This window comes from Phycodurus eques, chromosome 10 (genome assembly GCF_024500275.1).
Source record: "Phycodurus eques isolate BA_2022a chromosome 10, UOR_Pequ_1.1, whole genome shotgun sequence".
Taxonomy (NCBI): Eukaryota; Metazoa; Chordata; class Actinopteri; order Syngnathiformes; family Syngnathidae; genus Phycodurus; species Phycodurus eques.
The window spans coordinates 22,523,827-22,541,159 of record NC_084534.1 but is presented as its reverse complement, the minus strand read 5'-3'; the positions used below and the strand labels follow the sequence as shown (position 1 = coordinate 22,541,159).

General features: G+C 42.6%; 1 protein-coding gene across 7 annotated transcripts in view; it reads left to right on the top strand.

Annotated features, from left to right (window-relative positions):
* The window catches only part of LOC133408823 (R3H domain-containing protein 2), a 52,738-nt gene that overhangs the window by 33,681 nt on the left and 1,724 nt on the right, over positions 1 to 17,333 (top strand). For 4 of the 7 annotated variants that reach the window (XM_061688078.1, XM_061688080.1, XM_061688081.1 and 1 more), the window contains 18 exons: positions 526 to 604; positions 889 to 948; positions 2,327 to 2,467; positions 2,548 to 2,656; positions 2,773 to 2,868; positions 3,308 to 3,357; positions 7,588 to 7,823; positions 8,844 to 8,977; positions 9,267 to 9,365; positions 9,840 to 10,133; positions 12,860 to 12,995; positions 14,097 to 14,254; positions 14,380 to 14,519; positions 15,077 to 15,177; positions 15,595 to 15,764; positions 15,846 to 15,990; positions 16,894 to 16,988; positions 17,083 to 17,167. In XM_061688078.1, coding sequence (XP_061544062.1) covers positions 526 to 604; positions 889 to 948; positions 2,327 to 2,467; positions 2,548 to 2,656; positions 2,773 to 2,868; positions 3,308 to 3,357; positions 7,588 to 7,823; positions 8,844 to 8,977; positions 9,267 to 9,365; positions 9,840 to 10,133; positions 12,860 to 12,995; positions 14,097 to 14,254; positions 14,380 to 14,519; positions 15,077 to 15,177; positions 15,595 to 15,764; positions 15,846 to 15,990; positions 16,894 to 16,988; positions 17,083 to 17,167 — 2,328 coding nt within the window. The remainder of the gene's footprint in view (positions 1 to 525; positions 605 to 888; positions 949 to 2,326; positions 2,468 to 2,547; positions 2,657 to 2,772; positions 2,869 to 3,307; positions 3,358 to 7,587; positions 7,824 to 8,843; positions 8,978 to 9,266; positions 9,366 to 9,839; positions 10,134 to 12,859; positions 12,996 to 14,096; positions 14,255 to 14,379; positions 14,520 to 15,076; positions 15,178 to 15,594; positions 15,765 to 15,845; positions 15,991 to 16,893; positions 16,989 to 17,082; positions 17,168 to 17,333) is intronic. The other 3 variants (XM_061688083.1, XM_061688085.1, XM_061688084.1) reach the window with 3 other exon arrangements.

The following is a 17,333-nucleotide window of genomic DNA, read 5'->3' as shown; positions in this document are numbered from 1 at the left end:
AAGGATCCTGTTCAATAGCTTTTTACATCTTAACACGCATCTAAGCCTCAGCTCAATTCATGTTACGTTACAAATTGAAGACATATACACACACACACACACAAAAAAAAAAACATGATTAGATGATGTCCAGTTATATTTGTTAATACCTGCAAGAGTAAGATAATAAAGGTAATATCTTTCTTGAGGAAATGGGTTTCCTTGCTCTTTCTCTCTCATTATCTTCCTCCCTTTCACTTTGGGCAGTGGCCCTCAGGCATCATTAGACTGAGTGCAGCGGAGCTCAAATGGCTGTCCTAGTGTAGTAGAAAATAGTGGAAAACGATCCCCTGAAGTGTGTGTGCGCTTGCGCGGGCTGAAAAGCGTGCATTACGTTTCCTAATGTTCATCCTCCCCTGAGCAACAAGGAATTGTTGATACCATGTCAGAAGCTATGGCTTTGTTTGTAGCAGCTTTCTTGACTTTACACCTTATCCTTCTATCATCTACTACATTGGAATTAAATTTCTGTCTTTCTCTCCTCAGACTCCAGTCAGGAATACACCGACTCCACGGGTATCGATGTGCATGAGTTTCTGGTCAACACACTGAAAAACAATCCCAGGTTGGAGCTTGTTCCTTACTCACTTGTTCTTTGTGGCACATAAGTGGTTTGCAGTTAAATATTTGTTTTACTTTGATTCATAACTCCTGAAAATGAATAAAAGACCAGACTTTAAGGAAAGGCAGGGATTGACTTTCATTCCTTCCTAGATGAGCAACTCTTTAAAATGTAAATAAACATCATTTGTTAACAAAGAGCAATAGATGTTTTTAAATGTAAAAGTAAGCCAGTAAACAAGTCCTGCCACTAATTTTTCCCTCTCTTTCGCCACTTTTGGCTGCCAGGGATAGAATGATGCTGCTCAAACTAGAACAAGATATCCTGGAGTTCATTAATGACGACAAGTAAGTTACTTTCTATCGAATGGCTCTCACATAAATTTCTGTGTGTTTAGACTTGTCACGGTGTTAAGATAAGCAACACAGTTTGTGAGTTAATACGGGGCGGCTTTTAACTGACTATCTTGGGAGATATTGATTATCAGGGCTCTGGTAGTCACATTTCCGAGACAGATTATTCGTGGTCGCGAGATGACAGATTGTATTTGTATTTGTTATGAAAAAAGCGTCATTTCATTCAGTCTACTCACTAGGGCTGAACAATTAATTGCATTTGCAAAACATTTCGACGTGAAAAAATACAATTTCTAACTGCAAAGGCAGCAATTTGACTGGTCATTGGGAGCAGGCCACACACCACCGCATCGGGCGCACATAATTTTCTGTGAATTTTCTGTCTCATGAGGTCTTAAGGTGAATATCTAACATGTTAGATAGGTTTTTCCTGGCGGGGTAAAAAAAAAAAAAAACTGTGCTCACTACTTGAGCAAAACGCATCCTCCGGTCACATGATTTTAAGATGGCGTCCCCCAGCAAAATTGTCAGTGACCACATATTAGTGGATAAATTTGTCGATATGTGGCCAGACGTTGCCTCTTCTGAGTCCGTGAATGAAACTTAAGACACTGACGAAATGTTACTCTGCGTTTTATTGGTGAGGCGTCACTGTTGCTGCTTAGAATGCATGCCGGCGGTTGTCCCTGTTTTTTTGAATTTCAGATGATGTTACACCATATAAACATATATAAGTTGATAAAAAGAGATATTTGTTCTCCTTACTTTTCCTGTACTTTAAGATGGGTGACGTTAATGACTGGAGATCAATCAAATAATTTTTTATATATTTTATTTATTTATAGACTGTCTTAGTGTTTAAGTAGTACAGTCCACATTTTTACATATAATGTTGACATGATAAAGCCACAGATTTGTTTGCTTTACTGTGGTAATCTGCATTTTTACTTGTATTTACGTGTATTTGTTTAATTAATTTTTTCATTTTTTTACTGACTTATATACTCTTCTTTGGCAACATTTTGCTTAATTGTGGTGAATGCTTACAAGATTGCAAGTCAAAGTATTTACTTTTTAGTAAATTTACAACTACAATTGAAGTAGATAAATAAAAAGTCTTTCTTAGTAATTCATGCTTCATTTGCCTTTATCTTAGCATGACCCTAACCTATTAGAAGGTGGGGGGGGGGGGGGGGGGGTGAAAAAGGAATAATCAGACCCTGTTTATTGTAATACAGATGAATTTATTGTTTGTTGAAAATATACAAGGACTTTGGAAAACCCGTAATCGCATTGTTGAGGGGCGGAATCACAATTGGATAATCCAGCCCTACTACTCACTTAACTGTGTGTGTTCTATTCCTCTTAGTAACCAGTACAAGAAGTTTCCTCAGATGACATCATATCACCGCATGCTGCTGCACCGCGTGGCTGCCTACTTTGGCATGGATCACAATGTGGATCAGACGGGCAAGGCGGTCATCATCAACAAGACGGGCAACACGCGCATGTGAGCGTTCATTCAGGACCTCGGCTAAGACTGTTTGACTTTTTGTCACAACACTAAATACTGGTTTTATGGTCTTGTAGCCCCGAGCAAAGGTTCTCGGAACACATCAAGGATGAGCGCAACATGGACTTCCAGAAGAAATTCATTCTCAAGAGAGATGATGCCAGCATGGACAAGGATGATAATCAGGTAGAATACAGCCTCAGTGTACTAAGTAGACTTTCTAGTGGACTGCTTTCTAATTTTGTCACATATAATTGTCCCTTATGTATTGTAATCGGATGCCCCCCCCCCGCCAATATTAGATCCGTGTCCCACTGCAGGACGGCCGGCGTAGCAAATCCATCGAGGAACGAGAGGAAGAATATCAGCGGGTACGAGACCGGATCTTTGCCCGAGAAGTAAGTTTTGGATCTTGGTTTGTGTAAAGTGCAAACAGAGGGGCTACAGTCTCCTTCTCCTATACATATAACATTTTTGTAAAATTCACCATTCATTGACTTTATTTTAAAGGGGTATCTAAAAGCTTTAAAGTTGAACTTTTGTTTGGCATGAGTGAAAGTGGGCTATGGTGTTAGATGTGTTCACTGCAGGGTATTCTAAATTAATGTGTCAAAACCTGGATTATCCAGTCAAATAATAGCAGGGGGGGGGCAGAAACTGAGGTTAGAGCACCAAACAACGGCAACTGGCTGAAATGTCTAGTGTTGCCAATTGTGACTCAGTTCTGTCAATGGGTTTTTTAATTTTTCATTACATCGTGTGAGAGTTTTGAAGCTGTTGCATTGATGTAAAATATGACAGTGCCCCAGGTTGAGTGAAGCGTTTCATAATGTGCAGGTGTCCTTTTTTTTACAGTCCTCTCAGAATGGATACATCAACGACAACAGGTAAGATGAGGCATTGCCACTCGCTCTTTAATTTTTTGTTTTTCATTCATAAAAAGAGGAAGGTTTAAGCACAAAATCTAACAAGTGTAACCAAGTTTGAGTTCTGTGACTGTCTAGCGCTAGTCAACAATTCTAAGGTTAGATTTATATACTACATGGTTCAAGTGACACAGTTCATTTTTTCCTTTAAAGTGGCACAATTTGCATATGGAATATTATTTGGAATTATTCCAAATGTGGATACAAATATTGGATAGCTGCCCATGTGAGTCCTACGTAAATGCGCAAATCAGGTGTACCCAATCGAAGTGAGCGTTACATCATCAAAATACAAATATTAGTGGCATATACACACCTGCATCTGCACAAATACTACAAATCTGTGCAATGAATTAAAAATCAAAAAGAGGTCAACTTGACTGTCGAGCAGAATTGTTCTTAATTCCTCGTCAGTTCTAAATCCCCTCAGCTGCCTGTGGCTCCTCCACCTTTGAAAGGCAGCTCCTATGTTCACGTCACCCTTGTTTTTTCTCTGAATCTGGTTAGTCCTCACTGCAGAGGCATGGCTCAGGTGATAGAGTGGTCGTCTCCCAACCTGAGGGTTGTGTGTTCAATCCTTGGCACCTGTGACCATGTCCAAGTGTCCCTGAGCAAGATACTGAACTCCCAGTTGCTGCTGACGCTGCGTCATCAGTAGGTGAATGAGGAAACAGTGTTAGTGTTTTGAGTACCTTGAAGGTAGAAAAGCTCCGTACAAGTAAAGCCCATTTACCATCTTTTTTAAGTTTTTCTCCTCAATCCCAATGTAACAGGTAACGGCATAACAGCGCGAAGCTGTGCCTGCTGTGAATGTGTCCGCAAGTGCAAGAGAAGGATTGGCACTCGTTAGTCACGCCTTCTGTCTCTGATGGGTTGTGTTTCCTCAGGCATGGTGGTTTTTTAAAACAAATAAAAGGAGGGGTACAACAAGATGGGGCCAGAGAGGACTGATTTGGGGGGAGAAAATCACAAGTGATTTTACGAATATACTACTATCAGAAAAGACAAAATGCACCAGCCCAAGTTATCCTAAATCATATCTCTTCAGCACTTGGTGAGTGTCATGAGGGATCTGCAGTCTTTTAGAAAGAATCGAAGGAAGGGCTCCAGTGCTAAATATAAGTCGACTGCCAGAGCAGTCATCTCTGTTCCAAAAGCACCCTGGCTATAGAAGCTGAAAGAATACTGTATAATATGCAGAGAAAAGGAAAGCCTGAGCTTTCAACAATTATGAATGTTGCTTTGTGTGCATTTTTCCCCTCCCTCATCCTTTTCAGGATCTAAAGTGTTGCACTGTGATGACCTCGCCCCACCCCAACCCCCCCTTTTCCCCACTTGTCAACTACAGTCTTGTAATGCCAGCATTTTCTCCCAATATTAACCCCAACAGACTTTCCACCGAGGGCTACTGCTCTAGCTCTCAAAAGAGGAGGCAGATCTTTAGGTATTGGGGTGCTGTTGCACTTGTACTTGTGTGTTGCCATGCCCATACTTGAAAGTGGATAAGTGATGATAGTAGTGACTTTTTTTGTTTTGTTTGTTTTGGTATCTCTGCTTGGCATAGTCTGCTGATTGATGGCTATTCCACTCTACTGCACCGTGGGGCTCCCATGCATGGCTGCTTTGTGGTTTCACTGAGTACTGACTGATGTACTTTACCTTTGGACCTACCATCAACCACCGCCATTGTATAAAGTACTCACATTGCCTCCACAGCGACATGTTTGTTTTGTGGTTGACCTATTCTTGTAGTTTATGTTAGCATGCCACATGTCGCCAACAGTCATATGATGTAATGGAGCGAACATAAGGAGATTGCAGAGCTGGGATAATTCCAAACTGCTGTCTAGCATCGATTTACTGTGGTGGCCTCCACTCTAATAGACGCCTTGTCGCAAATCACGAGGGGCTCCCTTTTACCTCCCCGAGGAACAAATGCATGATAATTGTAATTACCTTTACTATCACACAACCTCATTAATGCTATTGTTCACATATTTAAGCAAATACACTTTTAAGAGGTTTCCTGTTGCTAACCATAACAGCAGCATGTACAGAAGCTCTTTTACCGGCTGCCACTCGGAAGTTCTAAACAAGTTCTCCTGCTGCAATATTAAAACTCATTCACTGTCAGCCTTCCCAGTTAACATGGATATTTTACTTCTAAAGCCGTCAATGGCAGTGAATGTGTAAAGGTGATCTCACATTTATACTGAGATCTTTTTCAGTGATTTGTGTTTAGATTAGACAAGAAATGGCTTGACCGCCTGCCTGTGTGTGTGTGTGTGTGTGTGGTAGAGAGTACTGTCATAAGGAGAGCCTAGAAAAGAAATAAGTGATTATCTCCTCCTCCAGTTGATCCTTCATTTCATCTCTATCTGTAAACGTGGATCGGCCTTTATAGAAAATGGCATCCTACCTTGAAATAGGTTGTGCAGAAAGAGAGAGGGAAAATGTGAGAGAAGACTCAAAATAGATCCTCCATTAATTACAGTGAATGAGATGTATTTTCAGCCGCCGCTACACGGCTGTACATCACTCTTTTCAGCAAGGACTCAAACACACAGCCTGTTTTCCCTGCAAGTCAGTCCTTTTTCTGCACGCGCTCCTCATCCTTATCTACATCAGTAACTTTGTAAGCATAGCCGCGCTCTTGTGATGGAGGGCTTTCCCAGAGTGGTGCTTCCCCTTACAGTGTGATTATTGGTTTTCTCGACAGCTGCCCTCATCCTGGGTGACAGCATCACAACACCAAACCGCAAAAGGCCAACCAGGATGTGTATACGGCAACCTAGTGTTATAAACAGTTGTAATGGTGAACCAGTGATAGCAGACAATTATTTTGTAGCTCATGTGAATGTGTGTGTCTGGATGTTTGTTTTATATTCAGTGTCTGTGGGTTTATGTACATGTTGTATGAAATGACCTAAGTATGCGTTCTGTTTTTTTTTTGTTCCGCATGTGCTGTTTTTCTTGTACAGCGGAACCTCCAAAGTCTCCAAAGTGCGTTCCGTGGTGCAAAACAGTTACCAATTGAGATTAATTATACTGTATGTCCATTTATTTTTTTCCGGAGTCCACGTACTGTCCCTATCTATAAACCCTTATTAACTGTACAGGCAGTATTTTAAGTAACAATATTGAATGTCATACAAGTATAGGCAGCCGCTAACCACTATAATTTTCATAAATTCATACAACTCGGTGTTGACCACACACACAAGGAATTGCGATAGTGAATATTAAATGGTTTTAACTTACAATTGTCAGGTGACTGTTTTCTGAATAGATTGGAGAGGAACATTCTCTAAACACCATACACCACAAAGTAATCGCCCAGGATAATCTCTTCGATATCAGACAAACAACTTTAATTTGAACGGGGGAATAAATGCCCAAAGCTGTCTCGATTATTTGATATGCGTGTACCCTGCTTGACAAGAACAGGTTAAAACAGTGGAAACCTACCAAAATGTAACAAATAACAGCGCTAATCATGACTTAACTGAACCAACACTTCTCCTCAGTCATCCAGAAGGCTACTGGAGATCATTGCGCAGTCACTACGACTTTTAAGGAATTTTTTCCGAACATGTTTTTAACGAACTAAAAGTCGTCGGATTTGAAGGTTCCACTGTATTCAGTTTGACAACCTCTCCATTATTTGTCTGCATCATGTTCAGTTCATTATGTGGTTATTTCCTCCCGTCTTGGATTGTTTGTGCAAGTGTCATCTCATCCTGTATCACTGTCAAAGAATCTGGTGTTTGTCTGGAGCGTCTTTTTTTTTTTTCTTTTCCCCCCCCCCCCCCCACCTCTTCCTCTCTCCCTCTGCATGTGTTCCTTTGGTTTGTTTGCGCGCGTGTGTCTGTGGTTGGGTGTGTGTTTGCGCTCGCGCGCGTGGCTCAGCGAGATTGTGTTTGAATGTCTTTTCAAATTCTTGTCAAGTGGCTCGTTGCCTGATTTGTATTTTGCATCTGTGTTTAGAGTCCTCACACCTAATACTCATACGGTCACATTTTTGATGCACTTGTTTACGACTTGACTGGGCCTCTGCTCTTTCCTGTACGTTTTCTTCTTCAACTCTGACTTCAACTCTGTTTATGTCTTCCTCATTCCTGGCTCTGTTTATACCCCTATTTTAATCCTCTTTTTGTTTTATTCCATCCCTCCTCCTGCGTCTCCTCTCAGAGGGAACCGCGATAGCTCCAGCCGGGCATCCAACAGTCGTCAGAGCAGCACAGACAGCGACATGAAATGCTTGGAGCCGCGGCCCTGGAGCAGCACCGACTCAGACAGCTCCAACCGCACGCTGCGGCCTCCCGTCACCAAGGCCAGCAGCTTCTCTGGAATATCCATCCTGACCCGCGGGGACAGCCTCGGCAGCAACAAAGGCTCCCAGGGAAGCTGCAAAGGCTCTCGCTCCTGTAAGTACAGAACTGGAAAGCGTTTAGGCACAAGTGTGAAGCTCACGAAGGCTTCTCTTCTTTGAGCATCTGAGTATTAAGAAAAGGGCCAATTTGAGTTATTGTTCTGTTCAAAACTCGCAATAAAAATTATGAATGACCAAATGTAGGGGAAATTATATAATATGATGGTGGTGACTATTAGGGTTCTCACACAGAACGTTTTGTGTAAAGGACAGGAAGTGTAAACTGACACAATGCAGCTCAGCTTCTGACTAGCCAGAAAAAACTAACAGAGTACATATGCAACTTTAAGTGGAATTTAATCAGCCTCTCCTGGGCTCTGGCAAAGGCCATTTATTAGTGATTCGATAGCATAATTCAAACAGTCCGAACTGTTTTTGTTGCGCTTGTCTATGTTTTTCATATCCTGAAAAGAAGACAAACGATGTTGCACTTTCCTGAAAAGAAAAGGTTTAAGATAATGTTTCGTATTAGATGTTATTCTGCTGATTTCTGATTAACGCAAAAGAAATGCAATTTGGTTTGCATGTTGTTTCCTTACTGTGACGAATGTTAACCGAACCATGAACTTAAAACCATGGTACTTACCAAACTGGGATTTTAGCTGTGGCGTTATACTCCTATCGATTATATACTTATGTGGTTTCACCATAATAATCAAGCCCCTGAGGGCAAGTATAAATATGATGTGGCCTCCCATGAAAACAGGTTTGCCACTCCCGGTTTAGGGGAAAGGATGAACATTTACAGTCGTGTTCAGACTTACAGCAGTGTGGTGCAACGCTCATAATCCTTATAGGAGATTTTATTTTAGTATTGCAGTCACTCCAGTTTGTTAGCCCTGTAGTGGTCTAAGAAACTGATATTTGTCACTTAAAAATAACAAATTTGATATGATCATATTTTAAAATTACATGCTCACAATTGTGTGCAGAAATTTGGATTTGTGTCTGGTGTACTTTTTTGCATCAGTACGCTTGCCCCTGGTCAGTCCTGAAGTGTGTCTCCCACCTGTAGCCTCCCAGTCCAGCCGTAGCCTGCTCCCGTGCCCAACGCAGCCTCCCCAGCAACCGCAGCCCCAGGCCCTGTCTCAGACCGCGTTGCTGCCGACCCCGCAGCAACACCCGATGGGCAACCACATCATTGCTCAGGTGAGGAGCCGCGTTTTCTGTTTTACAGAAGTTCTCCTTGTAATTCATTTGTAATATAAAAAAAGTTTAGAGATTTTAAGAATCTTCATCATTCAGTAATGTTTTCCCATAACAGTCCGTCTGATCATTAACAGCTTTTCTCCTGTGATCTGACCCACGTCTTTTCCAATGTCTTCATGTATCTTTATTTCCTTCTGTCTTCTGCCTGCTTCTGACACCTTTCCTCTCGCTGTGCTCTTCCTCTCTCTTTTGGTTGTGTGTGCGTGTGCACTCGTGTGCGTGTGTATAGCCGGTAGCATCTCTGCAGCCCTCTCAGCCTGTCTCCTACACCAGCCCCTCCTGTCCCCAGGTTCTCCTGCCAGTTTCTCCTCCCCAGCAGTACACTATGGTACTGGCCCAATTTGTGGCGTCATTACATTTGTTGTTGTTGTTTGACTAAGAAATTCAGACAGTAATTAACCAATGATATACTCATCTACACACTGACACCATCCACTCTCATTGAAATAATATTGGTATTAACTTTAATTACCTCTGCTGCACAAAGCCATTTCAATACTACCATTTAAATGTTCCTTGCTCATTGTTAAATAGATACATTTGATGTGTGGTGAGAGAATAGTTAATTATATTCAAAGATAGTGTTTCTATTTTCTGATAGTTTGTATGTATGTTGCTGAATTAAAAAATGTATGATTGAGAATACAGTTGGAAACACGTATTTGAGTCAAACCCCCGTGCCTGATGCCTTCGCTCACTCAAATTTTAAATTTAAGTTAAATTAAAAACAAACAAAAAAGAACAGTGCATAGAAGGCTCAGACGTTTTATGTATGATTTAATCTTGAACCCCCCACTCCCAGGGAGAAGAACTGGCACCCCAGTTCACCCAAATGACGCTGAGCCGCCAGGGCTCCAGCGAGAACTCTGAGCCTCCCCCCTTGTACCAGGCTCCTCCGACTGTCCTCTCCCAGCACCCCCCTCCTCAGACCAGCTACATCATGGCGACCACCGGCCAGCCCATTCCTCCTCCGTCTGGCTACCAGCCTGCAACAGGGCATCCCCACCCTCCGCCGCCGCCGCCGCCGCCTCCGTCTCAGGCCGTCATGCAGGCGCCGCCCCCGCAGGGCTACATGCAGCCACCTCCGCCCCAGCAGGTAATTCATTCATCATAGATAGAACATACAGTTCTCCCAAAAAGTTAAGGCTATTTGACTTTTGCATTAAATCAATTCAGGATGAACCTAAAATTCACTTTACAGGTGAATTTATTCATTTGACTCTCTCTAAGCATTTGATTGCATTTGTCTATCTTCAGGCGGCACGGTGGCCGACTAGTTAGAACGTCAGCCTCACAGTTCTGAGGACCCGGGTTCAATCCCTGGCCCCGCCTGTGTGGAGTTTGCATGTTCTCCCCGTGCCTGCGTGGGTTTTCTCCGGACACTCCGGTTTCCTCCCACATCCCAAAAACATGCATTAATTGAAGACTCTAAATTGCCCGTAGGTGTGAATGTGAGTGCGAATGGTTGTTTGTTTGTATGTGCCCTGCGATTGGCTGGCAACCAGTTCAGGGTGTACCCCGCCTCCTGCCCGATGATAGCTGGGATAGGCTCCAGCACGCCCCCGACCCTAGTGAGGAGAAGCGGCTCAGAAAATGGATGGATGGGTGTCTATCTTCATTACTTTGTTCTCTAACAAGGAGCTGAATGGTCAACTTTACAACAGGTGTTTGAGCCATAAATTGTCTGATAAATCTGCAAGGACCGCTATGCGTTCCTGTGCCTTTTCTAGTCGCTCTGTAACTCTGATGCAACTTGCTGAGCACACGCTAAGCTGAGTGGCCACTTCCATCTGAGAACATTTTATTTAAAGCCTCAAACTGGCGAGGTATTGTTGATCAATGGGTTCTTTGGAACAGCGCCGTGATGTCATATCCTTTGCGGATAATACATTTACCCTCAACGGCCTTGTATTCTTAGTCATTAAAACATCTTAAAGTCCTTCTTTAAATTGCTGCTGGGAGCTTTGGAGGATGTCTTCTAAAGACAATGTATGTTTGCGATAGTTTGGGCAAGTTCTGTAAACACAACATGTCGAGTAATGCAGTTTTTCTAAACCGGAAAGCACCAAGCCATATTTTGGCCACACTGGAGAATACGTGCAAAGAGCCCATTGAAACTTTGAAAAGTTGGACTAGGGCTGAAAAGTTAAGAGAAATTCAAATTAAGTGCACGCATAAACGTTATTGTGCATTTTAGCTTCAGGCTGAAATTGAATCCAAATATCCCTAACTATTTGTGAGTAATATATATATTTTACTCAGTAAAATTTCACAAAAGGTATTCTGAAATGATGATGATCCTGTCTCAATTTACTCACAAATTTACATAGGCCTAGTTGGTGTCAAGGTTTGGGGTTAGGGTTAATTGATCTTAAAGCTGGTATGCTTGCAGAAAGCCATAACTTTTCTCTTTTTTTTTTTTTTTCCAAACCTGTCCTGTATTGGAAATTTCAGTCAGATAGATCTAGGTTTTAAAGGGGAGTGAGAACCCCAGCCGGAGGAGAACGCAGGGACTTAGGACTGTTGAAAGAATGCCAACAAGGTTCACTTTATCTTCTGCCACCTAGTGGAAGTACATTGAATTGTTCTGCCTCGCACCAGATGTCGCTGGCACAGATTAACAAAAATGCATTATTTTGTTGTAAATAAATAATTGTCTGACCATGTAAGTGAAATTGGATAATTTCACACAACAAACCTTATTATCTCTCAGGACACTCTGTGGTGCAAATCACACACAGATCACTCTCCGAGATATTGTGTTTTGGCTTGGAATATCATAGTAATATCGGTCAGTCCCATTCTCCCCATTGCAGAGGTGGTGGCGATGACTTCTCTCACTAGCAGTCATTCACACTCTTCACTCACCCATTCGGGCTTTTTTTTTGTTAGTTTTTTTTTTTTTTTTTTTTTTTTCCTTTCAGCTCCAACCCATAAAGTTGTAATTGCACTCTATTCGAGGCAAGCCGTCTAAACTGGCCATTAAATGGCGGACTGCGGCGGGCGTAATGGGAAGCGTAGGATAATTCTGGAGCGGTAGGCTTTTTTTAGTTGGTTCTTAATAGCTGTGCTCACTCATTGTGAGGCATTGGCAATAGTGCTACAGCCAGGTGAAAAGCAATTCAGTGTCTGTATTTTCCCAAAGCTTAATACAAGTGCACAATTTACCATACACGCACAAACGGCAGTTCCGATCTCCTTACCAACAGTGTTGCCCTCTGTTGTTCAACGGGTGGGTAGTCCCCAGTGTAACATGAGTGGAGATATTGGCAGGTGCGTCGTCAGAAAAGGCTGAATGTTTTCGTGCAGGAAGAACAAATCAATCCTCTTTCACATTTGCTTTCCCCTCTGCCTTCCTGCTGGATGTCTCATTTGGAAATTGTATATGCCACGTTTAGCCTTGTTGTATAAGACAAGTGCTTCAATCCTATTGATTTGTCTCCTGGAAAGTTTCATTTGTCTATGTTCTGTTTCCATACTTAATGGAAGGATAAAGGAAAAACTGAGCATGGTCAGCGTTGTCCTTAAACCGGCTATGGTGATGCACCCATCCAGTACAGTGGACCTTTTGACCACAGTTTATTGTAAGAGGCTTTTAGAACTTGAATGAACTTTCTCCCCTCAGTGCTGCTTTGTACAAGGGGTCCTCGGTTTATGACATGCCCAATGTAGGTGTCTTTTTGAGCATACTTTTCTCATCTCTCAAAGTCTTGAGTTTGACCGCTAACCGCTTGTTCTTTGCATATCTGTATATCAGACACATACCATACATATCTTGCATAGTGACTGTGTTTGTTTGTTTTTTATTTATTTTTTCTTCAGATACAAGTTTCATACTACCCCCCTGGTCAGTATCCCAGTTCAGGCCAGCAGTACCGTGTGGCCCAGCCCATGTCCCACCAGGTGTCTTACCCCGCTCAGCGCACACAGCCCATGCCTCAGCCTGCACAACAGTCAGGTCTGTACTTTTATTAGTTCAACTCCCCATATACAGAAAACCTGCAGTAAACAGAAAGAATGTTTGCTCGTGTATACTTTTTCGTAAACTGGGATAACCTGTGCCATTAATCAGGATCCCATCTAATCCCCAGCCGGTTTCATTTCTATTTTGCTGAGGTTGCTTGTGTGTTTGTTAGAAACTATTGACAAACACACTGGACTCTGGTTCTTACTGAACGTATGCCAGATCCACGTAGATCTCTTGTCAGTGCGACCTTGATCCACGGTCATTGTCTTGTTTATAATTTGGCTGAGAGAAAAATGGGACACTCGGCTTCTATTTACTCATATTTAAAGCTGTGATTCTTCAAATGTATCTTGAGGGAGTACAACACATCCTTATCATTTGAGAGACTCCCCGCATGACGAGAGGAGGGAAAAAATCAAGTCTGTGCTTATGCCTCTCTGAGTGTGTGGTGTACTCAAGATGACTAACATGACACACCACACATACCATGTCTTTTCCGACAGTCATGAGTCTCCTCCCCCAAACGAGCAGCATGTTGCCACAAGACACTCAGATTGCAGGAAAAAACAAAGTTGAGTAGTTTGAGAAGAAGAAACCCAATAAGTTAACTGTTAACATTCCAAGTGCAACCTCTTCTCCTTGTCATGATGAATGATTACGAAGACATGTTATTTCAACCCTCAGCCCTACCAGTTGTTTCTCTATTTGTGTCTAGCAATAGCGTGAGCTTAAGGTCCCTTTCTAATGGGCTATCGTTCCGTTTACTTCACAATCAGGGAGCACATAGCTCAGCCCAACTGGGTTGACCATACACTTAAGGATTTGCCATTGCAAATATTGAACAGGTTTAACATTTACGATTGTTAGCCCAGACCATCTTCGCGGGCAGATAGGGGATGAAAAATGACTCTTAAGTTAACGCACCCCACACTACAGGATAATCATTTCAACACAGATGAAAAGTCTTTGATCGAAAGGAGAGAAAAATGCTCAAATTCACATTATTGGTATGTTTCTTTAATGGCCTCCTATTTTGCCTTTGAGCAAAGAGGTCTCATTTTTTTCTCTGAAATTCTTGTCTGCTGTCACCAGGTCTACAGACCATGATGCCCAGCCAGCAGCCCAGCTACCAGGGCATGATCGGGGTGCAGCAGCCGCAAAACCCCACTCTTCTCAACTCCCAGAGAGCTGGCATTGGAGGACAAATGCAAAGTATCGTGGTGCAGTATCCGCAGATGCAATCCTATCAGGTACCATTGATGATACAGTATGAAATGGCTTCAAATGCATATTGTCCACTAAAACAGACTCATACAACAACAAACACAACAAATCCACTGAGGCTTGTTTTATTCGATACTGACATGTCTTGCAGGTGCCAGTGGCAAACGAAAGTCAGCAGGTGGTGCAGCAGCAGTACCAGCAGCAGGTGATGGTGCCGGTCAGCCAGTCGGTCCAGGGCCCCATGCCTGTTTACTACAGTGTTATCACACCCACACAGCAAAGCAGCACAAGGTACAAATTGGCATGCATTTGTAAAGGAGACAGGGCATTAACCAAATCCCAATGCAGGGGAGTTTCTGTGTGTAACTGAACCTAGGGAAATATTGCGCACATCGCCCCCTGCTGAGAAAAAAGACAATTTCACCAAATTTCTGCCATTCCCAAAAATATATATAAAATATATGTTGATATATTCTAAGGCCATATGGAGTCGTGCTATGTAATTGTTTTATCTACTGCACTGGGAATATCAAACACTGCCCCCTTAGTATGTACATCGGTAGGTCTGGAAGTATTTGGAAAAGGTTATTTATTTTTTTGCCTAATGTACACAATTTGAGATAAAACAATTAACAAGCAATTGGTGTGTCGACTTTCAGCATTAATTCAAGACCACCAATTAGGAATTACAGCCATTTTTTGCTCCCGTTTTTCTGGGGCTCCAAAGTATTTGGCCCTTTGACATAATTTTAAATACAACCATCGTTTCTAATACTTTGGTGAAACTCAGTGTTTGACTGTGTTTGGATGCAAGTGTTTTCACAGTGTCTTTGTTCCTTTGTTGGCAGCCCATCAGTAGGCTACCTGCAGGCCCCCAGCTCTGATCAGTATCAAATCGCACCATCTCCGTCCCCCTGCAACCCTCAGCAGTTACAGCAGCAATATTCAGGTGAGACCCCCAACATCCTGACAAGTTACAATTTTTGTTTAAGGAAAATGGGGGGGGGGGGTGTTAAAAACCTTTGCATTGTGGACGTCTCAACCATTTTATTTAGCTATCAGTTTGTGTGTTGTCAGGGGTTACATAAGACCCAGGTGAAGGTTTACCTGGGGAAAGTTCAGACAGAGAGAAAGAGGGTCTGCTGTTTTGCCACTAAGTAATATTTAAAGACTTTCTGGAAAACTTTATAAATAAATAATTGTACACTCGTTTGGCCATGAATGAATGTGGATACAAATAACATGGACTTAATTGGCAGCCCGTTGAAGTATCATATGTCCTTGTTCATGCTTTTTTGTGTTTTCACACACCGGAACAATATTTGTTATGTATGTATTTGATAACTGATCATGTGTCTGTCATCAGGAGTCCCGCCTCCTGGTCCCGGAGTCATGGTAATGCAGCTCAGCGTCCCTAATGGACCCCAGCCTCCCCAGAATCCTCCGCTGGTCCAGTGGAACCCGTGCAAGTACTACAGCATAGAGCAGAGGCCCAGCAAGCCGGGAGAGCTCTACAAAGTTGACAACACTCCACAGGTAGACGCGTGGCGTCAATTCAAAAGCAGCTCTCACACACAGTCATTCTCACGTTGTATCTGTTCGCCTGCTTGTATGCAGCCCAGCACCCAACTGACGAGTCCGCTGGCCTCTCCGACTCAGTCTCCCACCCCGTCACCCTCTGGTAGCGTCAGCAGCGTCTGTCCTGGCCTGGGACCATTACCCATCATTCCCCAGTTTCCACGGCCGGGAGGGACAGCTCCAGGTGAACAAGAAGCGTTCATTTGCGACCAAATGTGGCATTCACGAAAAAAAAAAAGCGTTGTACATAAATGGAACTGCACTTGGAAAACATACACGTATCCAGTGACTGAGAGGGGTTAATGTTCAGCACTGCAATAACATATGAAGATGACACACAATTGTGGATACTTTTCACAATTTAAAACAGTTCCCAGCTGTCTTAATAAAAGGTCTTATTGACTTTCTCCCATCAAAATATACAAAGCATAAAGAATTAAAGCACACCTCATATCCATTTGTGAGACACTGGCTCTGTCATGCAAATGGTGAGTACAACTTTTGTTTTCATGACGACCATGGTGGTGTAAGGTTATACGACAAAGGAAGGGGCTAATCGATACCTAGTTAGTTTTCCAACAGCTCTCGGTAAAAAGGGGATTAGCAACAAATCTATTGACTTGGTGGCTGTGTCGGAGAGTATGCATGCTTAACTTGAGGTAGTTGAAAAACTAGTCTAAATGATGAAGACATTGATCTTTCACCTACACCCCCCCACCCAAGAGGCTGTCATTTCACCTCTTTGGGTCACATGACTGGCATCATGCCACGATAAACATACTGTACACACAGCACACCGCTTGCCTCATCTGCACTTGGACCTATATTTACTCAAGCATACTGCTGGTAATAGCCTTACTTTATTGGATTGGCTCTGTGATCATTTTAATTTCACAGAGACAACCATCACAATAACAAACATTTTAACATCCCTCTGAATATGTCAATCAAAGTGAAAATGAATATATTTTTATAATCAGACAGTTCTTGTATTGGCTCTTATGGTGTGCAAGTGTACCAAATGTAGTGTCATGTGAATGCTTTTTGAGCAATAAACCTTAAACGTTTACATTGATCTTGTGTTCAGGTGACGGCCGCTACTCTCTATTGGGACAGCCCCTCCAGTACAGCCTGTGCCCGCCTCAGCTTATGCATGGCCAGTCGTCATACAACTCCCATCAGGTCCTAATTGTCACATTTCAAATTCTCCACGTTGTGTTTGCCGTCACCGGTTGTCATAACTGCAATCCCGTAATTAATTCTTTGTCGTGTGCAGGGCCAAGGAGTCATGAAACACAGCGCACGAGGGAAAAAGCAAACGCTCAAATCTGCATCCACGGATCTCGGCACCACAGATGTTGGTGAGTTTGAATGTCAGAGAGATGATTTGGCAAAATCATTTCTTCATCACAAAGCTGCAAAGTGATTCATACCCTTTTAGACTGGATTTACACTGCAGGACCAAGGGCTCAATTCCGATTAAACACATTTATCTTGAATTTTTTTTTTTTGGGGACTGTCTATTTC